Below are 27,593 nucleotides of genomic sequence, written 5' to 3'. Positions count from 1 at the left end.
AATATGTTACGTTAACATACCAGGCACGTTCTTGGTTTTTTTATTTATGTGTCACATAACGTACACTTTTCCGGCCTGTTGTTCACTATTCTTTATTTATTTTAAATTGCCTTTCAAATGTCTATTCTTGGTGTTGGGTTTTATCAAATACATTTCCCCAAAAAATACGACTTATACTCCAGTGCGACTTATATATGTTTTTCCCCTTCTTTATTATGCATTTTCGGCCGGTGCGACTTATACTCCGGAGCGACTTATACTCCGAAAAATACGGTAATCATATTTTGGAATTTGGATTTATCACAATTATTCACAGGTGAGTACTCGGTCGCATAATTAAAATGTGCTTGAGTAAAGACCGCAATATTTGTACACAAATGCCATTTTATTGTCAGAATGTCATCCAGGAAAATTTGTATACGTTTTACTTGAATGCATGTCATTTAACATGGTAACAGTTGTATCTAAAGTCCCTTTAGGCTGTATTTTGGAGTGAAATTTTCCAGCGAGCACAGCAGTCGGAGTGTCCTCACTCATTTTTGCACTCACGTATGCATTGGTCTGATCACTGATCATATAACGGTTAAGGTAAAAGAGATTGTACGGTCAAAATAAATTGTTACCATGATTAATGCGATAATATTTTGCGATTAATGACATGAGTTAATTTGTTATTTTTGAAAGCCCTATTATTATGACAAAAACGGGCGCCATTAAAAAAAAAGAAAAACGCCAGCAGATATCAACATTAATCAATTGAATTTGTTTTATTAGCCCCTTAAGTCATTCAGCAGTTCTAAAATTATAAAACGGCATTGCTGAATAGAAAATATGTCTAATAGTTTTTATTTCTTACACTTTGTATATATAGTCATAACATGCTAAATGTAGACGCAAAACAGTTTCCGACTTGATAAGTCACATTGTGAGTGCTAAATGATAATGTTTGCATCGCTTCCTCCCAGTATTGTGGCCGTTCTGATAATCAGCATACATTCTGCAAATACATAACGATTTTTCTCATTTAAGAGACACACAAGCTTAATAGATCAGCTTTCTGTGCACTATCAAGTTCACACGTGTTAGAAAATCCGGCCTCTACTGTAAAACACAAAGTTAAGAAGTGAATGTTTTGTTTAGACAGCTGAGCATATATTGATCTACATTTTATTGCTTTTAGCATCTTTATTGTACAAAGAGAACTGTTGCATTTCGAACTCCTTGATGGAAATTGTGTTACAAGATGAGAATAGGAAGTGAACAAATGTGTTACTAATTGCTATGAAATGGAAAAGGTGTAGGATTAAATAAGATTTGCTTCTTCCTACTCCTTTTCGAACATGTAATGAGAAATGAGAATGTGTGGATTATATGATCTATCATATTGTATCTGTATACATCCATCCATCCATTTTATAACGCGTGTTCCTCTCGGGGTCGCGGGGGTGACTGTACATGGCCCATAACCCAAAAATATGCGTCCTTTAATTTTTCTATATGTGGCTTTGGAATGTGAACACTCTAAATTGCAGCTATTGTACGTTTGTATGTACGAGTTGAGTGCACGTACCACACCCCGCTCCCAGATGACGCTCATCCTGTCCTGGACCCCAGGCACACCATGGGGGATCTTGGTGAAGTCCTCCTTGCCCAAAGCTCTCTGCTTGGTGCTAAAAGGACGATGCTCTGACGCCACAACACTCAGGGTGTCACTGGAAACAGGGCAAGATTTAACTGGGCAGACTCAACAAGTGTGTTTGAGTGTATCGTACACTCACTTGCCCAACAGGCCCATCAAGTAGCCTGGCGTGTTGGGGTCAAGGCGTAGAGGGGGGACGATGACATGGGCGGCAGCATGAGGCCAGTCTTGGTGGTAGTATTGCATCCCGTTCAGCACTGCATGAGCAACCGTGGTCTCAGCGTGGACCACCTTACCTAGAGAGAGGAGTTTTGTCATAGCCAGAGCCACAATCTGCGTGTGTTAGTAACAAGGGATGGGGACTCACCCTGCATCTTAGCGGCAGCGACCATATCTCCAGCTCCCATGCAGGAAACGTTCACCAGATAAATTGGGCAGTGAGCCTGTAAACACAAGCAGAGATTATTTATGACAAAATGTGTGTGTGTGTGTGTGTGTGTGTGTGTGTGTGTGTGTGTGTGTGTGTGTGTGTGTGTGTGTGTGTGTGTGTGTGTGTGTGTGTGTGTGTGTGGGTGTGTGTGTGTGTGGGTGTGTGTGTGAGAGATTACCCTATTAGCGATGGTGACTGCTCTGTGGGTAGCCTCAGACTCCAGCTGCAAGAAGGAATAATATGAACATTTAGCTGTAAGGTATTTATACTTCAATCACTTCTCTAAAGTAACATGTGCTTTGTGAAAATGTGAATGATTGACTTGATTTGAGCTTTATTCTCCTCACTGGATTAATAAAGTAAATACTATGATATATTATTTGCTTTCCCACAACTTCCTCTCATATTAAGAGCATTTTTTATTTGTAGGAGTAATTTTGAAGCTATTTCATACACTGAGGATGCCATAAAAATGATTACACTGACTACATTAAAAACATCAATCAATCACAAGTGTTTTGTTAAATTTGTTTTTTTAAATTGCATTTTATTTAACAGAGTGAAGTTGGAGGTCTATCTTTGTGCACTTGCATCGAGGTTATAAAGGTGTGGCTTTTACTTACGTCAAGCAAGTTGGTTACGGTACTTTTTAGTTTTGAGCAGATTTTTAAACACTTCATTAAACTTGTCAAATTGTACTTTTTATTATTCTAGTCCTCTTTCCACTTCTGCCTGTTATGATTGCACCTGGTCGCGGTTGGCATTACTCCGGGATACAGAGATGACAGGTCATGTGCAGGCAAATAAGTCATTTTATTAGGTACCAAGAAGTCACTCAAACAAGGGAGCACCGACACAGCTGAAGCAGCAGTTCACGGGCGAGAAATAAAAGTACTTGCAATATGCAGAAAAAGACAACGCAATGCACAGGAAGCAACAAACAGAACGCATACACTATACAGAATGTGACGTGAAACAATGTACCCGCAGCGTCTGTACCAGGACGCTGGCAAATAAAACCTCCTGATAAGACATTGCTGGCAGGTGAGTCTCCTGATTACTAACAGAGGACAGGCCACAGGTAAAATGGCTGAGAAAAAAGGCAGACAGGAAGTGGAATGAAAAATAATAGCGCTCGACAGGAACTTTAATTACAAAACACTATAACATAAAGGTCCAACCTGTCATGAGGGATCATGACACTGCTTATTAAATCGTAGAAATTCTGTATCTGGATGATTTATTTTTGGTAGTGAAAGCAGAGCCGCTAAATTAGGGCCCAAAGCACAATTTCATTTTGAGGCCCTTCTACCTTTATGACAACGTTTTTGAGCATTATCCATTCTCTCTCTGTGTCGTGGGGGTGGCTGAAGCCTATCCCAGCTGCAATCGGGCGGAAGGCGGGGTACACCCTGGACAAGCCACCACATCGCAGGTAGACACCAGACAGATAGACAGACAACCAATCACACTCACTTTCACACATTACTACTTTTTTTAAATTTAAAATGTAATTTAATTTGATGCATGATTTGTACTAAAACAAACTCATTGGAAATAAATTGTTCAAGATTTTTAGTGCAAAATAAAAAATTTAGCATAGTTAAAACATACATTTGCATATCTTTCTGACACACTTTAGACTGGGATTCGAACCCAGGAAACCTATTTATCAGCCCAGCACTAACACTAAGGTAACAATGTAGATATCAACACAAACTTGCCATTATACTCTTATCAGGACTGAGCAGGAAGGGGCTAGGAATATGTTTGTGGTAAAACGTCATAGTAAGCGCCCTCACATTCATTAATTGACATTTTACATGAGCGTATTCATGAAAAACTAGGCCTTCCAAGGATCGCGTGGACTCACGCACCGTGTGATCTGCATATACGGTGGTCCTGGGTGAAAGTTCTGAATTAAGTCCTCGATCATGATAATTTACTGTATTTACTTACTGATGTTTACAATGCATACTTGGGGAATACAAATGTTACTTTTACCTCCTCAGGCCGGCTGACTTCAATACCTTCGGGTCCACTTATACCCAAATCCAGAGCCTCTCTAGCGCCCTACAAATACACACAGAGCTTCAGCATGACTGAGAAATCATTTCTCACTTAAAGGACACAAGTTAGTCAATGCTATGTTACAAAATTGTGTCCGTGTGTTGTGCATAGTGCACCTCTGCCACCAGCTCTCCGTTCTCGGCGTGCACGCGTGCGATGGCCCCAATGTCCTTACAGGTCTGCAGTGCCTGGTAGAGTTCTGAGTCCCTCAGCATCATCATGTCTTTGTAGGCCATGGACATCTGAAAGGAGTTGACTCCATGTTCCCTCACCAGGGTCTCCATCTCATTACGCACCTGAGTGCAGGCGGATCAGCATGTGTTTGTTATATGGGGCATGAAAAGCTTTAACGAGCACGGCGTAAGCACATGCCCCCAGACGGTATCATAGAACTACAGGTAAGGATCATTCAATAGTATTGTTCCTTAATTTAGCATAGCACTGTCAATTAAACAGATTTTTTGTGTTGGATATTGCTAGCTAATGCAGTTGTACCTACTGTAATGATGCAGTAGCTATAGCAGACACACTATAGCCAAAGGCAGAAAGAAGCATGATGACTCAAAGAATCTGCCTAATGTGCTCAGTGATGTGTGTTAACATACTTCCTTTAGGGTTTATAATCTAGGTCATTACACGTTTCACCCATATATGAAAATGTATGTCGATTTCTTTGGTTCAGTGGTTGAAAAAGCCTCAGTGGTGTTGCCTCCCCCGTTGCTCTGACGTTACCTTTGGCCCCCACCAGGTCACGCCGACATGCAGAGCGTAGTCGCAGCACGCCTTTGCGTCAGCGAGAGCTCGACACTGCTCGTAAGCATCCACCAGGGAGCAGTGCTGCTCAGGCAGGACGTGGGCCATCACCATGGTGGTGCCGCCCATCAGAGCCGCCTGGGTGAAGTCAAAGGAAAATGATGGCGATTATTAACAAAAAAAAAACACAATTATACACGTAGCTGGTCATTTAAACACAAACTATCTTATTCAGGTCATGTTTTGCAAATACATATTCTAATTGGTTTATTATGGCTGATATAACCCGATATATATTGTGTTTTACTGCTAGTTTTTTCTTTCATATCTCGTGTTTGATCAAGCAATAAGAAAGCCGAGAAAATCAAAATGAGCCGATCGGTAAGCAGCGGTCAGGGGTTCACTTTGGTGCAATATATTGTTGCCATGACAACAGACATTACTCTGCCATGTCATCCATGTTCCTACTATCCTGTCTCTCCGCCAGTGAGATTACACTAGTAAATCGCTCATTCATGATCCTCAGAGCCTATTTTTGTGTTGAAGTGATGTAAAAAATAAAAAAAAAATGTATCTGGAAAAAAAAGAGATTGCAGCCAAATGGCAGCCAGAAGGTACACCAATTTGCACTGATGCAGATTGACACTGTGATGCGCTAACCTCCAATCACTTCATTAACCAGTGTTATAGCTGTACAAAACACTGCACAATCTGACTTAAATCGGTCATACTGGACACAGAAATTATCTTCACTTTACTTAAAACATTTTTGATGAAAGTATTGTGCTTAAGACTGGTTGCTGGTCTGTAACTGTTACGTTTCAGTATAACAGGGAGGTGTCATGGTTGTGTATGCCAGCTGTTGGTCTTGACCCCAAGATGCAATGACAGCAGGTGAGGTGCTGATTAAGCATCCTGATTGGCAACCAGGAACAAGTGTGTCCAGATTGCCAGTCTGGGACGGGTAAGGTAGGCAGCGCTCACACAGGAGAAGTAGTGTCAAACAGGAAATGGAAACAAAAATAAGAGTGCAGGACAGAAAATAAAACAAAATATACTACTAACAATAATTTTCATGAGATATTGTGACAATAGCACTATGTTATGTACTACAAAAAGTACCGACATGAAGTCACAATCACAATTAGTTGAGACATCCAGAAGTTTGGGTAAAACAAACCTATCAGTGTTAAGTAGTGAGCCTGATGAATGCACCTGCACCATTAAATGAGTGGTTCTCACGTCAAGTTAGCCATCGTTATTGTTAAAGAGTATTGTTCATGTTGGATGACAATGGGTGGCTGGGCATGAATCCAGCGTTTCAACCCAAATCCATGTCTAATTTAGAGACCGTGATCCCCGACTGTGAAGATAATCCCCTTGGATGAAATATAAAGGAGACACAGAGAGAACCAACACTGTAACGAGCATAAAGACACCTTGATACGATTCTTGTGCAATTTAGTCCATTAGTACTGAGTAATACGTAGAGTTGAAGCCAAATCTCGGTGGTATAAACAGGAGAGATGCATCCAGGACAGATTGTACATCAGTCAACAATGATTTATTAGCTAACTAATATTGTGTATAATTACTTAATCCAAACTCCAAGTCGAGTGTGACTGCTCCCAAAGACACAGACTAGACCAGGGCTATTTAATTACATTGTTCCAGAGCAGGCTAATTCAACTGGCAGCCCATGGGCCACATCCGGCCCACAAAAGCTTTTAATCTTCCCCACCAAACATCACCCAAATAGGCTTGATGAAACCATTGAAACTAGGGTTGCTCATGTATGCAGTACTTTCGTCACCCCGCGGGGGCAACAGCAAGGAATATGTGTCACAATAAAGAAGCAGTGAGGTGAGTAGAAGAAAACTACTCATTCAAACCAAGGATGGCACTATCGATCCTGAAAAATAATCTAAATAAATCTTGAAAATAGGACTTTTAAGAGACTGGACACCAAATTATGAATGCATTGAAATTGATGACTTTGTGATGTGTTTTGTATTTGTGGTGGTGTTGTTTTTTGTCTGGGTAACTCAGGCCATCAAAGCTCGTTTTATACATGTAGCGCTAAATTTTAACAGTTGAGGGCGATAACGCTACACCTGAGGTTTAATTCTGTTTAGCTACATTCATTGTGTGCAATGTTTGCTGTGCATGTTGTTTAATTTCTATATAGGTAAAAATCTGTTAGTTTATTGTGTGAATGTATTAATACTAAACCTTCTAGTGTATTTATGTAAAACACACAATGGATGGTATCATTTTGTAAAGTGTATTTAGGTGTATATTTTAGTCTTAGAAACCTAAATGAAGGAAGAAGTGTAAATAAATAAAACTCAGGAAAGACAATTATTCAAAAGAAGGAACATCAATCATCAACAAAACTTCCGGAGCTTCTGTTTTTTTCATGCTGTTAACTATCTGTCTCGCTGCACATAGTGGACGAGTAGTGAGGGCAGAATAATAAATGTATTGACAGTGTTGTGTGAAAGCCGATATGTTTACTTTGCAATTAAGTAGACACAGTCTCAAAGTAATATAACCTGCAAAGGCAGTTTCTGACGGAACATCCAAATTTCAATGTCTGGCCCCTGAGCCCTTGGGCTCTTGAAACTGCGGGCCTTTTCATTATGTAGTTGAATAGCCCTGTTCTAGAGGCTACATTTCTAGAAAATCAAAGGACCTCACCATTATTCTTAGTAGTGGACGCTTTTACACTATTTGACTTGAATTTGTTTGATGGCATATTTTGGAATTTACCAAGAGGTATATTGGATACAAAAAAAAAATGTTGACATAATTAAAACATAAATTAGTACAGTGTTTCTAAAACATAGGGTCGAGAGCGCTTCTTAGAGGGCCGCCAAATAAATATCTCAGCCGTGGTCTGTATGAGCCACAGTGTTACTCAGTTGTAATACACTTTTCCACCACTTGTGGCAGTAATGACAATATCTAACAAACAGAAGAAGTCTGGGGCAAAAGTCAGACAAAGTTTCTTGAGTGCAAAAAATATGACTTAAGTGGTGAAGCTGTATTTTCATTTGCACTTTAATGTTATTGCTAGTTTATTTAAGAAACATGCATTATTATTATTTATTATTGATTTAGCTAGGATTTATTTATCTTAGCACTGTGTAATTGTATGTACATTTATTTGTCATCAGTTTTTATAAGTTCCTTCTTTTATTCATTGTTTAATATCATTTGATAAGGTTTATTATGTTAAACTGTAAGTAGGTTAGATATAATTATTGAATGCGATTAAAATTAGAAGGGCCGCTCTGTAGTAGAAAAGTTGGGGCCCGTGGTCAAAAAAGTTAAGAACACCTGAATTAGTAGACCTTTCTGTACACAATTCCCACTGGGGATCAAACCAAGTACATCTGGATTACAAAACCAGTACATTATTAACACTGTGCGCTACAGGGGACGGTGACTTTGTCAAGGGAAATCTGCTAACACATCCTTAACAGGAAAGGCCTAGGGATTACATTTGCGAAAGCATTTCAAATAAAGCGCCCTGTCATTCATAAATTGACATTTAATCCCTCCTCCCTCACGGATGGCGGGGCTTGACGCACAGCGTGTGATCTGCGTATAGAGATGGGCGGTCAAAACGGTGGCCTTCAAGAGGTTAAAATGTCAATGCATTGGCACTCTAGTGTTTGTATTACATTTACTTTGCTACAAAAATGTTAAAATCTCTCCCGTAAGCCAGATTTGGCCACCAGGACACCAGTTAAATAGCCCTGGACTAGACAATCATGCACATAATTCACCTACCATCACCCTAAAATAAATATGTGACAGAAGTACTGAGGAATACCACATTATCAGGTTTTTCCATTAATTAATTATGTCTTTACGTGATGTAAAGGGCAGATTCTTAGATGACAATGTCTTCATCCACGGTACTTAAATATGTTCAGGGAGCATGCAACATTGTTTTCACACATGGATTGGCCTCCACACAGTGCAGATATTCACCCCAGTGGGATTCCTTGCTGAAAATGAATGCATATTTACACTGAAAAAGTGGGTAAACAACATTATGTACTGTAGAGCTATACAGCTTCTCCCCATGTGCGGTACATATCTAGCATTGTACTGTTAGGGAGCTTATATGTGGGGAGATGGCGTAACCGTGGGGGTGGGGTGGAATGGAAAGGATGAAGAGGAAATGTTAGAGAAGTGAACAGTGGACACAAACACAATCCTGATTTTTCCTTTTAAACACAGTGTTAGTTGCCATGGTAGCGAGGTCAGTGGGTAGGGAGCTGGCGATTAAGGGGGTTGCTGGGGTGAGTTGGCATGTGGAGGATTGAATACTCCCCGCCCCCAAAAAATTCCTCTCACCCTATTTCAGTTGGCATTCCATTAGATGCTTCGTTTCACTAAGCCACATCGTGGTTTGCTGTTTAATCTCCCAAATGGTCTATCACAGGTAGTGTTTGACCTCACACAGGGTTGTGCTGTACCTTGGTGCCACTGTAGAAGTCTTCCTGGATAGCGGCGTTCATGAACGTCTGCTCCAGATGCACAGAGGTGTCAATCCCGCCGGGCAGCACCAGCTTTCCAGAGGCGTCGATCACCTTGGCGCCGCCTGGAATCATCAGCTCCTTTCCGACCTTTTATAGACAACAAATTGAGATGAGATTACACCCCCACAAAAAACACACCACTATTTTTTTCAACTGGGTATGCAACCATGCTTAATGTAAAAAAGACAAAAATATGTGTCCTCTGCAGTGGACATTTGTTTTTTTTGGAGTTACACATTTCTGAAAAAACCCACTGATATGGGAAACACAAATGCTCTCAAGAGGATGTTGATACGATATATTTGTTATTAAAAATGCATCCTACCTGCTGAATGATTCCGTTTTCGATGTAAACATCAGCTTCGTGGGTGAAGTCATCATTGACCACTTTGCCTCCCTTGATGAGAATGCGCATGGACCCCATGTTGGCAGCCAATCTCCTACCAGAAGTACGACAATGACATTTAACGTTGCGTTCCCAGCAATATAATCTAGTCTTCTTCAACACCTTGTACTGTCGTAATGCACTTTCACCGCACTGCAAGTATTGCAGGAGCATTTAATGATGCATTTAACTGAATATGTAACTATAAATCTCATGTTCATTTCATGTTCCTGTGGGGGGCTTTCCTTTCTGAATCATGAATCTAATTAACCTAATTTGACGATGCACAATGTAGATGATGGTTACTTAGTGCTTCCGAGCACCATCTTCAGAAAACAAAACCTTCTGGCTATGATAATGTCTTTGGTTTGTGTGGATTTAAACCACACAATTTACAAAACCATTGTTTCAGTCCCAAACCTTTGTGAATTCGAATTGTACGTAAATTTGCAGAATGATCAGATGGTTAAGAATCCTCTTATGTAAACTAGGGTTGTACTTTAGACCAGTGATCCCCAACCACCGGTCCGAGGACCTGTACCGATCCGTGACGCATTTGCTACAGGGCCGCACAGAAACAATAATCAATTTATAAACTACCGCATTTTCTCCGACTTAACTTTCGCCTGTCCAACTAAACACACCAATAGGCTTGTTAATAATTGTATATTACAACTCATTGTTATAGTACATGGGACAATGCACATTAATGGACATATAAAATGTTAATGTGTCAGATTATAGCCAAAGGCTAATTTTTCATGCTCATTTTTGCCACACGTAGAAAGCCGGTTGGTGAAAATAATGCATACAGTAAACCGGTCCCTGGTGGAAAAGATGTTGGGGAACACTGCATTAGACGATATATTATACAAATGATATAAAGTTAGCCAACGATAGAGCTTTTAATACTATCGTGATATCGTTATAATGCATGTTGATGACACATTCTAGCTGTGTCCCGCAAAATTGATAGCGACAACCGAACTACTACCTCCTCGTGAGCGAGTGGCTAACGTTCTTCCATAGTGCAAGTCACTAAACCTCGCCTCCATGGCGGCAAATAAACAATGTTTCTTACAAGACACTGGAGAACGAGGAATAGCCAAACATGCTACACTACACACTGTAAGAGGAAACAATAAGCCATGCGAACCGCTAAGCTCGATATCCTGAATGTAAACAGAGGTGGGCGGATCGATATAAATATCGACAGTAACGATACCAAGTACAGTATCAATACATGGTCATTGCAACAGTGATAAGATTAATATTTTTTATTATCACACCATCTTTTATTTGTCATTTTTGTTATAGCTTTCCAACTCAGGAATGTATTTGAATATGTATTTGATATTGTTAAACCATTTTATCTGAATATAACTGTGATTAAACATTTTACATTGGAACATTTGAAGTATCAGCACTGATATGACAACAAAATTGTCCCTGTAGCTACTTGGTATTGGATGATACCCAAATGTGTAGTATCGTCCAAAACTAATGTAAAGTATCAAAACAACAGAATAATAAGTGCTTAGTACATTTAAACATAAGTGTAGCTATAACCATGTTACAACAGAAAGTAACCAGATATCAACAGTGAATCAGCAGGTAGATTAATAATAGTTTTGACAAAATAATACAAAATTATGCAATATACCGGTATTATCAGATACGTCAGCAGCCAAATTTGGAGCTTTGGCAACCCATTTTGAAATGCTTCTATTATCATTTATATGCCAAATACTATATCATGGTAGAAAATTCAAGTTCTTCAAATATATGTACACATATTGAATGGATATTAGGGTTCAACAAATATAAGTAGTTTACTCTTCAAACTGTGTGTGTTAGTGTTGGTGTGTATTCTATCATGGATGGCTGTATGCAATGTGTTTGCTAGCAGGACACAATAGTCTCCTAGTCACACGGAATCAAGTCAAAGAGATGGATGAGAACAGAGGCTAGAAGCAGAGTGCATGGTGCCTGGGGGGTGCACAGGGATTAGAATGAAAACAGTAAATCGTTTACCAAGGACCCCAAAAGCGAGATGCCAATCACGTGGACCCTGTCATTCTGAAGTCTTTGACACATCTGTCTCATCGTAAGTGTTATATTGCGACAGTATCACTCTGGTCTTTGCTCGATTCAAAGACAGCAGGACGCTGATGCTGGGAATATTTTCGGGGGGAGGGGTGGATGTTATGGAAAGTAGTGTTCCTCCCAGGCTTGGCAGCCAGAATAAAAGAGTGGTCTCCCAGGAGATGGGAACTAGGGTGCTTTCAGTGGAAACAAGGCCTCCATAATCACACACATGCAAACACTTGCATGACAGCATCAAGACTGAGCTGACCATTCAATCAATTATGGTCGACGGAAAACAAGCACAATGAGAGACATTTTCTTGCAGTGACATAAGTCTTTTTTTTAACAGAAAGATTGCCCTTTAAATCAGTGGTCCCCAACCACCGGGCCGCAGCCCGGTACCGGTCCGCACAAGAAATTTTAAAAAATAACTTCTTTTTTTTTTTTAAATTAAATCAACATGAAAAACACAATATATACATTATATATCAATATAGATCAATACAGTCTTCAGGGATACAGTCCATAAGCACACATAATTGTATTTATTTATGACAATTTTTTTTTTTTAAATGTTAAAAAAAAAAGCTAAAAAATAAAACGATATTGAATCGAATCGTGGGACACCCAAAGATTCACAGCCCTAATATATATATATATATATATATATATATATATATATATATATATATATATATATATATATATATATATATATATATATATATATATATATATATATATATATATATATATATACACACTACCGTTCAAAAGTTTGGGGTCACATTGAAATGTCCTTATTTTTGAAGGAAAAGCACTGTACTTTTCAATGAAGATAACTTTAAACTAGTCTTAACTTTAAAGAAGTACACTCTGTACATTGCTAATGTGGTAAATGACTATTCTAGCTGCAAATGTCTGGTTTTTGGTGCAATATCTACATAGGTGTATAGAGGCCCATTTCCAGCAACTATCACTCCAGTGTTCTAATGGTACAATGTGTTTGCTCATTGGCTCAGAAGGCTAATTGATGATTAGAAAACCCTTGTGCAATCATGTTCACACATCTGAAAACAGTTTAGCTCGTTACAGAAGCTACAAAACTGACCTTCCTTTGAGCAGATTGAGTTTCTGGAGCATCACATTTGTGGGGTCAATTAAACGCTCAAAATGGCCAGAAAAAGAGAACTTTCATCTGAAACTCGACAGTCTATTCTTGTTCTTAGAAATGAAGGCTATTCCACAAAATTGTTTGGGTGACCCCAAACTTTTGAACGGTAGTGTATATATATACAGTATATATATATACAGTCGCGATCGAAAGTTTACATACACTTGTAAAGAACATAATGTCATGGCTGTCTTGAGTTTCCCATAATTTCTACAAGTCTTATTTTTTTGTGATAGAGTGATTGGAGCACATACTTGTTGGTCACAAAAAACATTCATGAAGTTTGGTTCCTTTATGAATTTATTATGGGTCTACTGAAAATGTGACCAAATCTGCCTGGTCAAAAGTATACATACATACAGTAATGTTAATATTTGGTTTCATGTCCCTTGGCAAGTTTCACTGCAATAAGGCGCTTTTGGTAGCCATCCACAAGCTTCTTGCAAGCTTCTGCTTGAATTTTTGACCACTCCTCTTGACTAAATTGGTGCAGTTCAGCTAAATTTGTTGGTTTTCTGACATGGACTTGTTTCTTCAGCATTGTCCACACGTTTAAGTCAGGACTTTGGGAAGGCCATTCTAAAACCTTCATTCTAGCTTGATTTAGCCATACCTTTACCACTTTTGACGTGTGTTTGGGGTCATTGATTGTCCTGTTGGAACACCCAACTGCGGCCAAGACCCAACCTCCGGGCTGAGGATTTTAGGTTGTCCTGAAGAATTTAGAGGTAATCCTCCTTTTTCATTGTCCCATTTAAAGCACCAGTTCCATTGGCAGCAAAACAGGCCCAGCGCATAATACTACCACCACCGTGCTTGACGGTAAGCATGGTGTTCCTGGGATAAAAGGCCTCACCTTTTGTCCTCCAAACATATTGCTGGGTATTGTGGCCAAAAAGCTAAATTTTTGTTTCATCTGACCATAGAACTTTCCTCAGACGGTCTTATCTTTGTCCATGTGATGTCAGATGAAACAAAAATTAAGCTGTTTGGCCAAAATACCCAGCAATATGTTTGGAGGAGAAAAGGTGAGGCCTTTAATCCCAGGAACACCATGCCCACCATCAAGCATGGTGGTGGTAGTATTATGCTCTGGGCCTGTTTTGCTGCCAATGGAACTGGTGCTTTACAGAGAGTAAATGGGACAATGAAAAAGGAGGATTACCTCTAAATTCTACAGGACAACCTAAAATCATCAGCCCGGAGGTTGGGTCTTGGGCGCAGTTGGGTGTTCCAACAGGACAATGGCCCCAAACATCCCAAAAGTGGTAAAGGAATGGCTAAATCAGGCTAGAATTAAGGTTTTAGAATGGCTTTCCCAAATTCCTGACTTAAACCCCATTGAGAACATGTGGACAATGCTGAAGAAACAATTCCATGTCAGAAAATAAACAAATTTGGCTGAACTGCACCAGTTTTGTCAAGAGGAGTGGTCAAAAATTCAAGCAGAAGCTTGCCAGAAGTTTGTGGATGGCTACCAAAAGCGCCTTATTGCAGTGAAACTTGCCAAGGGACATGTAACCAAATATTAACATTGCTGTATGTATACTTTTGACCCGGCAGATTTGGTCACACTTTCAGTAGACCCATAATAAATTCATAAAAGAACCAAACTTAATGAACGTTTTTTTGTGACCAACAAGTATGTGCTCCAATCACTCTATCACAAAAAAATATGAGTTGTAGAAATGATTGGAAACTCAAGACAGCCATGACATTATGTTCTTTACAACGGCGTGGCGAAGTTGGTAGAGTGGCCGGGCCAGCAATCGGAGGGTTGCTGGTTCCTGGGGTTCAATCCCCACCTTCTACGATCGTAGTCACGTCCGTTGTGTCCTTGGGCTAGACACTTCACCCTTGCTCCTGATGGGTGCTGGTAGCGCCTTGCATGGCAGCTCCCTCCATCAGTGTGTGAATGTGTGTGTGAATGGGTGAATGTGGAAATACTGTCAAAGTGCTTTGAGTACCTTGAAGGTAGAAAAGCGCTATACAAGTATAACCCATTATTTATATTTATTTACAAGTGTATGTAAACTTTTGATCACGACTGTATACATACATATACATTGATTCTTCTGGGTAACTCTGCTTCAATATACAAACTTTTCAGTTTGTAAACTATGTTCAAGAACCAATTAATTTTGTAAATCGAGGTTCCACTGTAGATTTTTTTTAGACTGACTGATAGACATGTGTCAAGTCAACACAGTCTGTGGCAGACGTGTGAACAACAAGTGTCATTTCACCCACAAAGCTGTCATTGCTTCATCACAAAGGCTGCAGCATTTTTGTTTCAACATTACATAAATACACTTGTGGGTCGCCATGCGTAACAAAATGTGGTGCAAACACCTAATTTTGGGGCTTTCTCGAATAGTACATATTAATTCAGTTGGACTGACAAGAGACAAAAAGCCGGTAAAGCATTCTTAAACTCTGATGCTCTCCACACTGGCAACACAACACTTTCTCATCACACTCACGCCAGGTGCATTCATGAACCCCTGGGATTCTAAATATCAACATTACAACACAAGCAAGTCATTATACTAACTTTGTATTGCTTCATTAATACACAATTATTGTAAAGCAAACACCATTGTAACCCAGGTCCAATTCTTCTCAAACAGTAGGACAGGCCCCCCTGGAGAGACGTGGTTCGTTCTAGAATATGACTACACGTATGTAACGCCTGGCTTCACTGTGACTACAGTAGAGGACGAGAAAAGTCTGTTGTGTTATATTCTTTAATAATAATAAGGATACAACAATATGCAGCGGTGTACTTGTAACAATTTTATAGACAAATGATTCATAGACATATTTTCTTCTTCCTAAGGGGGGTGTAACAGAAAATAAATGAGAAGCACTGCTCTAGTCTAACATCAACACAATTGTGTATCCACTTGTGATTTGATTGTACACAATGTATGCACTTTAAATAGTGTCCCATCTTGCAATTTATTTTGCACATTCCCCATGTTGTGTGATTTGCTGCTGGTTTAGTAGTAATAATTGTGACAATTTGTGGTGGATTAAATTTTTAATATTGGTAGATTGACAAATTAACGTATAATTGTATCTCAGTATTTAAATTAGTATTATTCCGTTTTATTTGCATCTCACAAAACTTTGTGGAAAAGAAATCTATATCGCAATATATATTGGAGCCTCCTGCGAAAACGAAATATATCACACTATATTATTTAGCACTTAAATGATAAAACAGGTCACTGTGATGATCTGTGGTTTGGATCATGTTTTATGTTATTTTCTGTTTAAGACTCCATAGTTCCTGGTTGCACTTCCTTGTTTGTTTTGTCACCATGGTTACTCATTGTGTTCACCTGTCTCTGATTAGTGCTCGCCCGCTCACCTGCTTCCCGAGCACTAATCAGAGGCATTATCTAAGCTTGTCTTTGCCAGTCAGTCGGAATGGATTCATTGCTTGCGTCACGTTCATGCCAAGTAAGTTTTGTTCATTCCATGCCATAGCCTACGCTAAGTCCTAGCTTCACGTGTTTTAGGCACGCTTTCCTTTTTTGTTCTTTGCCTGTGTTTTTGGTAGTTGGGTGATTTATGTTCAATAAATCAAATCCTACCTTTACGCCTTCGTCCGGAGCCGTCAGTGTTGCATTGGGAGAACGAACCGCAGTGAGCTGCAAACCCCCGAGTGACAGTCACAAAGGCTCCTAATGTGGATATTAACATATGGTAATGTAATATCTGTTGTAACATGGTTCTATCTAACTTCTGTGAAAAGGTCCTAAGCACTTATTCTTCTGTTGTTTGGATACTTTATTAGTTTTGGGCAATACGACAAATTTGGTTATCAATCTAATACCAAGTAGTGACATAGGTCATACCAATACTGAGACTTAAAAAAATCGTTGAATAATAACGTTTTAAACACAATCATAATTAGACAAAAACACGAGATCAAATTATTTCCTCGTTCCGTTTTATTACATACAATACTTTGATCCAAATAAAGTCAACAGTGCAAAATAACTGAACATTGGCAAAAACTACTCTTGGCTTGTATCTCTCATTTCCTGGGTTTGTAAACAACAAAAGCATTTTTTTTTTGGAGAAAATAAAGTTATCTAATCACTGTAGTGTCGCTATATACTGATACTATACTGTTAAATATTTGTATCAATCCGCCCACCCCTGTTTGCATTCAAGAGCTTAAGCTTAGCAGTTAGCATGGCTTCCTGTATCCTTCTCCAGTGTGTAGAGTAGCATGTTTAACTGTTTAACGTCCTCCAATGATAGTGATGCTTGTAAACAAGTTTATTTGCTGCCATGGAGGTGAGGATTAGGTACTACTGAGACGCTGGCCACTAGCTCACTAGCTCGGACGCTACATTGCATTGAGGACGCAGTAGTTCGCTTGTTGCTGCCAAATTTGCGGGACACAACTCAAATGTGTCATCAACATGAATTATCACGATGTAACGATAGTAAAGAAAGTTCTTTTGTCAGCCAAATTTATATAATTTATATTGTATATGTCTATATCATGCAACCCTATTGGATAATATGCAACTCTGCCACGACGTCGCATAGCCTTCCTCCTGCCAGTTATTAAAACAATACAGCCACTTTAAATAAAAAATAAAAAAACATAATTAAAAGAAAGTGGGTGATTTTTTTCTATAGGCTGCACTTTCCCTTTTATACACATAATAGTGAGAATAAACTTGTGTCGATATGCAAACCACAATCGTTCCACCGCCGCTGTTTGTGTTTTGTTTCATGTTGGTATATGCAAGGCCGCGTGATCTGATGCAATGTGATGTGAAGCGATAGTGAAACACGCGCATGAAATGTTGTGAAAAAGTGACGAGACGCCTGTGCAAAAGGTCCTCACTCGGCAGGAGACCAGCAATAAAAGCAAATTGCACAGACCGTGTATGCGGAGAGATTTGTAAACATTAGTGATGCTTGAAATATTTGGGAAATTTAAGTGTGTTCTTAATTTGGACAGAGGGATGACACACATCAAGCAGCATTTCTCACTCACCCTGAGACCAGCTGCTGTTTGTTCCACATAACAAATTGGACAAATGTACACCGCTGAACACACACACACACACACACACACACACACACACACACCGTTACTTTACTAACATATTGGGAGGCAATTAGTATCACATATTATGTGCTGTAAAGCGGTTATGCAAGGCTTTACTACTACAATTTCAGTAATACAGTGTTTAACTGAAGATGTGCTTTTATAGATGTATGTGGTTATTTGATAGGGACAACTATATACATTTTAAATGTGATATACTATAGCACTTATAACTACAGTATTGCAAATTTTCAACGATAGGAATAATTGTACATTAACAACAATTACACATTAAGAATCCAGATCACATTTACTGAAAGCTGCTAATAACTTTTTTAGGCAATCTATAGCAGAATGAAAGAAACGGAGTGAAACCTCTTGTCTTGTCAGTCATCCATTGTCTTTGTCTCTGTGGGTGGAGGCGGGCCTGCTAGCATACAGTATATACGTACAGAAATTGAAGCTTGTAACATAAACGTAAGGTAATGTAGCATAAATGATCCTGATCAGCCCCAAAATGTATGGGCCCAAACCTTTTTGAGCTATATTTAGGGGAATTAAAGAAACGGAGTGAAGCCACTTGTTTGTCTCCCCTATTTTTTCTCTCCACGGGCTGCTAGCATACACAGAAAATGTAAGGTAACGTAGTAGAAATTATCCGGACCAGTCTTAAAATCTAATCAGTTGTTTTTAATCCCATTTTAAACATTTCCTGAAAGTTACATTAAAATCTAAGTACAACTTTTTGAGTTATTTCCCTAGCTAACTAACCAGCTCACTAATTAACAGAAATAAGAAAAACAATTTGAATATTGTATGAAGTCAGTCGGCATGTATATTTCCGGTCGCTGTGACTAAGGCCAGCTCCTGGCATAAACACTGTATTTGGTTGTTTGGGGGCACAACTAGTGATGGTTCAAGTGATACTGAAATGCCTTTCATATTCCTTTTTACAAAGCTATTTTACAAAGCCAGTAGATTGGGGACGACCATTGTGGAACAGCAACACAGTACCAGTGCTGTGTCAATACAGTTAGTGAGGGTGCCATACACTCACTGCGGCGTCATTAGCCCATCACTAGCCACAACCACTCGGGCAGGCACATTACCAGAAAGGCTCTGAGAAGATTCTAATCCATTTTTTAAATGTGCACTGTTGCACTTGTGACTCGTCATTTTGAGCCATGAAAGGTTCCATTTGATCTGCAGCCTACAAAATCAAAACTCTAAAAATATTAATGACCCAAATGGCCACAAACGAAATCTTGTCTAGGGCCACAAAAAGCCTGTGACTTGGTTTCTGTTGAAGTCCCGCCTTCCTACCCTGTCTTTGATGGTTTTACAGTCTGTTGTGTCATTGGACGAAATAGATGTCAATCATTAAAGCAGCACCACGTGTGTACATGCAGTTATGGGTCCCTACATTGGAATCGATACGGTACCCTGGGAATCAATGTATATATATATACACTACCGTTCAAAAGTTTGGGGTCACATTGAAATGTCCTTATTTTTGAAGGAAAAGCACTGTACTTTTCAATGAAGATAACTTTAAACTAGTCTTAACTTTAAAGAAATACACTCTATACGTTGCTAATGTGGTAAGTGACTATTCTAGCTGCAAATGTCTGTTTTTTGGTGCAATATCTACATAGGTGTATAGAGGCCCATTTCCAGAAACTATCACTCCAGTGTTCTAATGGTACAATGTGTTTGCTCATTGGCTCAGAAGGCTAATTGATGATTAGAAAACCCTTGTGCAATCATGTTCACACATCTGAAAACCGTTTAGCTCGTTACAGAAGCTACAAAACTGACCTTCTTTTGGGCAGATTGAGTTTCTGGAGCATCACATTTGTGGGGTCAATTAAACGCTCAAAATGGCCAGAAAAAGAGAACTTTCATCTGAAACTCGACAGTCTATTCTTGTTCTTAGAAATGAAGGCTATTCCACAAAATTGTTTGGGTGACCCCAAACTTTTGAACGGTAGTGTATATATATTACATATATTACATTTAACACTGAGCTGTGTTGTCTTGTTCTACAGTTCAGTTCAGTTTCAAATATTTCTAACATGCATACAATACAATGTAATGCATCACACATTTCCAGTTGTTTCATTACAGCACGTCCAAAAAGGAGTAGGAGGAAGCAGAGCTTATTTAATCCTACTCCTTTTCATACCATAGCAATTTTATCTAATGTCCTTGTTCTCTGTAACAGAACAGTGAACAAATCATAAATACATAATATACCATAGTAAGCAAACAAATATTAAATACTTAAATAATATGTGTCTCAATAAGAAAAAGAAAAAAAGAAACAAAATGTTATATCTTGTTTGCTTACACTTCTAAGTTTCAGTTGCAGGTCATTTTTTGTAGACTTTGCATGCAGTTGCAATTCGAAGACATTAGATGGCAGTATAGTATAAACTAAAGTGTGTTGCCTTAGGTAATGTCTACACTAAGCCGGATAACCCCTTAAACAAATATTTAGCCTAAGCCCCATTTCAGCCACACTAAACTATTGTTTAAGGTTCCCCTCCTCTGGATATTTTTTTACACAGGTAAGTGCGCCGTGTATTTTTTTAATCTCCGGCTCTTGACTTTGTATGGACTCATTTATCGTTTACAAACTGAGTTCGGAGAGGAAGTGACGCCAGAAAGACCACGCCCCACACAGGAAGTGACGTCAGAAAGAACGCGCCACAGCCAGCTTCATAATAAAGCAGTTTCGTAACTCGGAGATAACCACTGGAAATATGAAGGCGAGTCATCCAGACATGCCCGTGTTTTTCACACATGAATACCTTCAGAGAAAGCGATTGCAGCTATTTCGGATACAACACTTCTCAGACGGCAGGAGAACTTTCCAATGTCCAGGTCAGCTGTGATGCTACTTACCAAAAAACTTTGTCCATTTGTTGAAGGAGAGACAACGAGAATGCGGGCTCCCGTGGATGTGATAAAAAAAAGGTAGCGTATGCTTTGTATTACCTGGCCGACGAGGGAAGACTACAGAAAACGGCAAATGCTTTTGGACTGGCGAAGCAGACTGTATCAGTTATTGTCCGCCATGTATGTCACGGACTCAACGTCTAGGTCATGAGTATATAAAGCATACTTGCCAACCCTCCCGGTTTCACCGGGAGACTCCCGGTATTCAGCGCCTCTCCCGATAACCTCCCGGCAGAAATTTTCTCCCGACAAACTCCCAGTATTCAGCCGGAGCTGGAGGCCACGCCCCCTCCAGCTCAATGCGGACCTGAGTGGGGACAGCCTGTTCTCACGTCCGCTTTCCCACAATATAAACAGCTTGTCTGCCCAATGACGTCATAACATCTACGGCTTTTAGAGAGTAGAGTGCACAACTGCGCACACAACAAGGAGACGAAGCAGAAGAACGAGGAAGTTACAGACATGGCGACGCCATCGACGAGCAAGATGAAGAAATATGCTTGCAAGTTCCAAAACGAATGGAAACAAGAATTTCAGTTCATCCAGGACAGTTCGAAGGGGAAGGGGTATGTAATTATGTTGCCTGTACATTTTGTAGAAGAACAGACTTCTCCATTGAACACGGTGGCCGAAATGATATACTCAGTCATGAACGGAGAAGTTAAACAGGACAATACTGCCATCTACTGGATAGCCTCCGGAACACACAAATTGAAGTATTTATTTTATTTATATGTATAATAAAAAATAAAAAATATATATATATATATATATATATATATATATATATATATATATATATATATATATATATATATATATATAGCTAGAATTCACTGAAAGTCAAGTATTTCATACACATATATATATATATATATATATGTATATGTATATATATATATATATATATATATATATATATATATATATATATATATATATATATATATATATATATATATATATATATATATATACATATATATATATATGTAATACTTGAGTTGGTGAATCCTAGCTGTAAATATACTACTCCGCTATAAATCACGCCCTTAACCACGCCCCCCGCCCCACCCCGACAACGCCCAACCCACCCCCCACCTTCCGGTATCGGAGGTCTCAAGGTTGGCAAGTATGATATAAAGTCACCAAAAACGAATATCCAATGAAGGTGAAGGCAAAAGAGTGACGAGTGTCCTTGATTGATTGATGTAAAATGTTCTTTGTCACAATGTGTACTTTTACGTGTTTATTAAAGATTTGATTAATTTATGATGGCTCAGGTGTGATTCACTACAATAGGGCCCCACAGCGCACTGGATTCCAGTTAATTGAAATACCACAACAATGGATATTGTTCAGATAAGTTACATTTAAGAACTTGCACCCAAAGCAACATTGGAGGTGACTAGGACGTGCGCATGCGTATTAGGTCACTTTGCTCCAGCGGACGGAGGGGGTAGGGGGTCTTAAACGGTGGCATTGTTGTGTGTGGACAAGGATAAGGTTAGGTGGGATTTACCCTGGATAACCTTAGTGTAAACAGGGCCTTAGTCAGGAAGTACTGTTTTCCATTAAGGTAACTGTGCCAGTGTTTTCTTTTGCTGGGCCCTACAAAGTGTTTCCACTATAAGTATTGTATTTATTAAACACCAGCTGTTTGATTGTAACATGCATCTTAGTTGTACATTTGATTACCAAAATTGGAGGCGATGACATCACCATGTAAAATTGCTTAAGCTAATGGGTAGCATGCCTAAGGCAAATCCAATGTAAAGTAGCATCACGCTAGCACATTTTGAAAAGTGAAGTCTTACTGCCATACTTGCCAACCCTCCCGATTTTCCCGGGAGACTCCCGAATTTCAGTGCCCCTCCCGAAAATCTCCCGGGGCAACCCATTCTCCCGATTTCCACCCGGACAACAATATTGGGGGCGTGCCTTAAAGGCACTGCCTTTAGCGTCCTCCACAACCTGTCCTCACGTCCGCTTTTCCTCCATACAAACAGCGTGCCGGCCCGAACACATAATATATGCGGATTTTACACACACATAAGTGAGTGCAAGGCATACTTGATCAACAGCCATACAGGTCACACTGAAGGTAGACATATAAACAACTTTAACACTGTTACAAATATGCGCCACACTGTGAACCCACACCAAACAAGAATGACAAATACATTTCGGGAGAACATTCGCACCATAACACAACATAAACACAACAGAACAAATACGCAGAACCCCTTGCAGCACTAACTCTTCCGGGACACTACAATATACACCCCCCCCCCCCCCCCCCACTCCCCATCTCCCGAATTCGGAGATCTCAAGGTTGGCAAGTATGCTTACTGCGCTTTGTTCTTTGATGGCATTGAAAATTGTAACTTTACCATTCTTATTGGCCGTTGGCTTTTTATTTAACTTTATAAAGATATCATTGCAAAAAAATACACAAGCTAAATGGAAAATTGTTGGTAAATGTCATACTGTAGGCAGTTGTATGGAAGAAAGCAAGGCACAAGTAGTGCAACACATTACTATTCAGCAGCTACTCTAGTCAGATCCAGACTGAAGTGTGTGTCCGTGCAAGTGTTTAGTGAGTGAGAATGTGGTGGACAGCTGCTGACTTCTGATCTGGGGTTTAAATGCAGGCAGGGACAAAGCATATCTTTGTTATTTTGTCCTCAACACGTGAAGCAGTGTGCGAATGTGAGCTATTTCAAAAGTCGGAAAAAAAAAACGACAAGTCATTGGAGTTAAGAATAGACGTGACAGACACACACACATGGGTGAGGTTTAAAGAGTGTGCTGATAGAGGCGGGTGGATGAATAAAAACTATTAAAGCACAGACAAATTGGGGCATGTCTGAGGATTAGGGTCTCTCATCCTGCTTTTTCGTGAGAGGTGAATTTGGAGCCAGCTCAGCGATAAAAATACTGCACTGAAACTGCTATGTCATGGTTTCAGTGCCAGGGTAAGGCTATATTTGTTATAGTAAATGTGAATGTGCTCATGCATTCCAGTCTATAGGCACAATTGAGTCTACATTGGAGCCTTATAAGGTTCAACACTTCTGCATTGGACCAACGTGTCTTCTGAGATTTGCCATTTTGCTGAGTCATGAAAGGAACACTCACTGTTTTCCCCGACACAGAGAGTGACACGCCCTAACACATATCAGGAAGACGAGTGAATTAAGACTTCTGCGAAGGAGAATCATATATATTTAGTACTCATGAACTGACACTTTTGCATAACAATACAGTAAACAAATGGATTTGTTTTACCTTCTACGTCATACTTGCCTTGGCTTTTAATCAAAAATCAATCGATCAATCATGGGTATGGTGAGACCTCTGAGGGCACACTCACACTACCAGTCTTATACTTAATGCGATTACTCCTCCCGCAAGTTATTAATAATAATCGCTACTTTATATGACAGAAATAAATAAAAAACATCAAAACCGACTGCACATGCTACAACTGTAAAGTCATGTCAGTCATGCGATTGCTCTTCCTTTTAGTTAAGAATAAACACTATCTTGCACAATAGGAATCAACAGAATGTCTATAAATCAAGGGTCTTAAAAAGTTTTCCAGGCCAAAGACCCCCAAACTGATGGAGAGAAGGTGCAGGGCCTCCTTACTTATGTATCTTGTATGAAATGATGATTGTATTTTACATTAAAATGGTCCTAAATGTACCTTGTTAGTGTGCAATACTCAGGATATTCAAATAATAACAGTATTGTGCTGCTAATAGCTAACTGTCAACTAGTGCTCTTTTCGCTAGCTGGCTACTAGCGTGCTAATTGGTAGCTGTAAACTGGCACGTTATTTGCTAGCTGACAACTAGCGTGCTTATCACTAGCTGGTAACTAGAACACTAATCACTTGCTGAAAGCTAGCACACAAATAGCCAGCTGACAACTAGGGAATTAATCATTAGCTAACAACAAGAAAATTAATCGCTAGCTGGCAACGAGACCGCAAATCGCTAGCTGACAAATAGTGCGCCCATCGCTAGCTGATAATTAGGGCATTAATCACTAGTGAAGACCAACAGTGACACACTAGCTGCCAACTAGAGTGCTAATTGCTAGCTGACAACTAGCGCACCAATTGCTAGCTGACAACAAGGGCATTAATCGCTAGCTGACAACACAGGCGCACATCACTACCTGACGACTAGCCCTCTAATCGCTGGCTGGCAACTAACATGCCAATCGCTAGCTGACAACATGTGTGCTAATTGCTAGCTGACAACTAATGTGCCAATCGCTAGCTGGCAACTTAAGCACTAATTGCTACTTGATAACTAATGCGCAAATCACTAGCTTGCAGCAATGACAATTAACAGCTTACGACAAATAACAGCTGACAACTAGCACGCTGATTGTTAGCTGACAACTTGCTCTCTAATCGCTAGCTGACAACCAGTGTGATAATCGCTAGTTGACAAATAAAGCATTATTCGCTAGCTGACATTCAGAGCGCACATCACTAACCGACAACTAGCGCTCTAATCGCTGGCTGGCATCTAACATGCCAATCGCCAGCTGACAAATAACATACTAATGGCTAGCTGAGAAGTAGCGTGCCAATCGCTAAACTGACAACTCGGGCATCATTCGCTAAATGACAACTACGGCATTAATCGCTAGCTGACATCTAGAGCGCTAAATTCTAGCTGACAATTACGGTGCTAATAGTGAGCTGGCAACTGACATGCCAATTGCTAGCTCACAACTAGCACACTAATCGCTAGCTGAAAACTTGAGCGCTAATGCCTACCTAACAACTAGCGTGCAAACCGATAGCTCGTAGCTAGGGCGCTAATCGCTAGCTGACGACTAGCACGCTTATGGTTAGCTGACAAATACAGCGCTAATCGCCAGCTGACAAAAAGCCGGCTAATCGCTAGCTGGTAACTAACGCACTAATCACTAGCTGATAATTAGCGCGTCAATCCCGAGCTGACAACTAGAGCACTAATCGTTAGCCAGCAACTAAAGTGCTAATTGTTAGCTGGGAACTGGTGCGCTAATGTTCATTGCAGGGGGTAAATAAAAAAATATGAATACAATTCCACAGCCCCCTTGCAGTACCTCTGCAGAACCCTGGGGGTTGCGGACTGCTATAAATCATTCACAAAGACTATTTTACAGCACTGTAAAACAGTAAAAATGTTGTATTATGATGGGTGCAGCCGCCCCAGTGCATGCATCCACAACACGGCCGACTGTTTTGCGATCGCTCCTCCACATTTACATCTCCCAAACAACAAAACGCACAAGAAAGACTCCAAATTAGCTTACAACGTCAAAACGTGTTATTTAATTGTCCTATACGCAAGCCGCACAGCAGAAAGCGGACGAGAAATTGCACAGATGTGTCGTCTTATATTCGCGTCAACGGTATCTTCATTTTCCAAATTTCAAGCACAAAAAACATCAATTCTAGAATTGTATTGGCCACTAGATAAGACCAAACCAATCAGAGTATGTTGTTCAGTATCGTGGCCAATGATTGGTTCAGCCTAAGGCAACATTACGATATTGGAGTAAAGGAGAATAAGGGTTCCCTCCGGGTACTCCGGCTTCCTCCCACCTCCAAAGACATGCACCTGGGGATAGGTTGATTGGCAACACTATAATAATGGGACACATTACCTCCCTGCTTGGCACTCAGCATCAAGGGTTGGAATTGGGGGTTAAATCACCAAAAATGATTCCCGGGCGCGGCACCGCTGCTGCCCACTGCTCCCCTCACCTCCCAGGAGGTGATCAAGGGGATGGGTCAAATGCAGAGGACAAATTTCACCACACCTAGTGTGTGTGTGACAATCATTGGTACTTTAACTTTAACATTAAATTGGCCCTAGTGTGTGAATGTGAGTGTGAATGTCGTCTGTCTATCTGTGTTGGCCCTGTTATGAGGTGGCGACTTGTCCAGGGTGTACCCTGCCTTCCGCCCGATTGTAGCTGAGATAGGCTCCAGCGCCCTCCACAACCCCGAAGAGAGTAAGCGGTAGAAAATGGATGGATGGATGGAGAATAAAGGTGACTAAAGGGTGTTATTACACGTCTAGAGGGCTCTCATAATGTCAAAAAATGTATTTAGGAGGCGTGCTCTAGCTGTGAAATTATTTTACCGTGGTCAGAAAATGGATGGATGTATGGAAGTTTGGAGCCACTTAACAAGGGATTACTGTAATGGCAAAGTGTTCCAAGATGTTAATCCATAGAATGGTTGGGGGCGTGGTTAAGAGGGGAGGCGTATATTTACAGCTAGAATTCACCAACTCGAGTATTTCATATATATTTCATATATATATATATGTATGAAATACTTGACTTTCAGTGAGTTCTAGCTATATATATATTTTTATTTTTATTTTATTATACATATAAATGAAATAAATACTTGAATGTATGTGTTCCGGAG

General features: G+C 39.9%; 1 protein-coding gene across 2 annotated transcripts in view; it reads right to left on the bottom strand.

Moving 5' to 3' along the window:
* Positions 1-27,593, bottom strand: part of LOC133641102 (dihydropyrimidinase-related protein 5-like) — a 37,018-nt gene that overhangs the window by 7,918 nt on the left and 1,507 nt on the right. Inside the window, exons 2-11 of one of the 2 annotated variants that reach the window (XM_062034967.1) lie at positions 21,306-21,446; positions 9,774-9,888; positions 9,386-9,535; positions 4,872-5,030; positions 4,256-4,435; positions 4,074-4,142; positions 2,248-2,292; positions 2,007-2,082; positions 1,779-1,935; positions 1,571-1,712 (exon numbers count right to left, since the gene is read on the bottom strand). In XM_062034967.1, coding sequence (XP_061890951.1) covers positions 1,571-1,712; positions 1,779-1,935; positions 2,007-2,082; positions 2,248-2,292; positions 4,074-4,142; positions 4,256-4,435; positions 4,872-5,030; positions 9,386-9,535; positions 9,774-9,872 — 1,077 coding nt within the window. In that variant the 5' untranslated portion in view covers positions 9,873-9,888; positions 21,306-21,446. The remainder of the gene's footprint in view (positions 1-1,570; positions 1,713-1,778; positions 1,936-2,006; positions 2,083-2,247; positions 2,293-4,073; positions 4,143-4,255; positions 4,436-4,871; positions 5,031-9,385; positions 9,536-9,773; positions 9,889-21,305; positions 21,447-27,593) is intronic. The other variant, XM_062034966.1, reaches the window with a different exon arrangement.

The sequence above is a fragment of the Entelurus aequoreus genome, linkage group LG23, assembly GCF_033978785.1.
Source record: "Entelurus aequoreus isolate RoL-2023_Sb linkage group LG23, RoL_Eaeq_v1.1, whole genome shotgun sequence".
Classification (NCBI taxonomy): domain Eukaryota; kingdom Metazoa; phylum Chordata; class Actinopteri; order Syngnathiformes; family Syngnathidae; genus Entelurus; species Entelurus aequoreus.
This window is presented reverse-complemented; position numbering and strand designations above follow the sequence as displayed.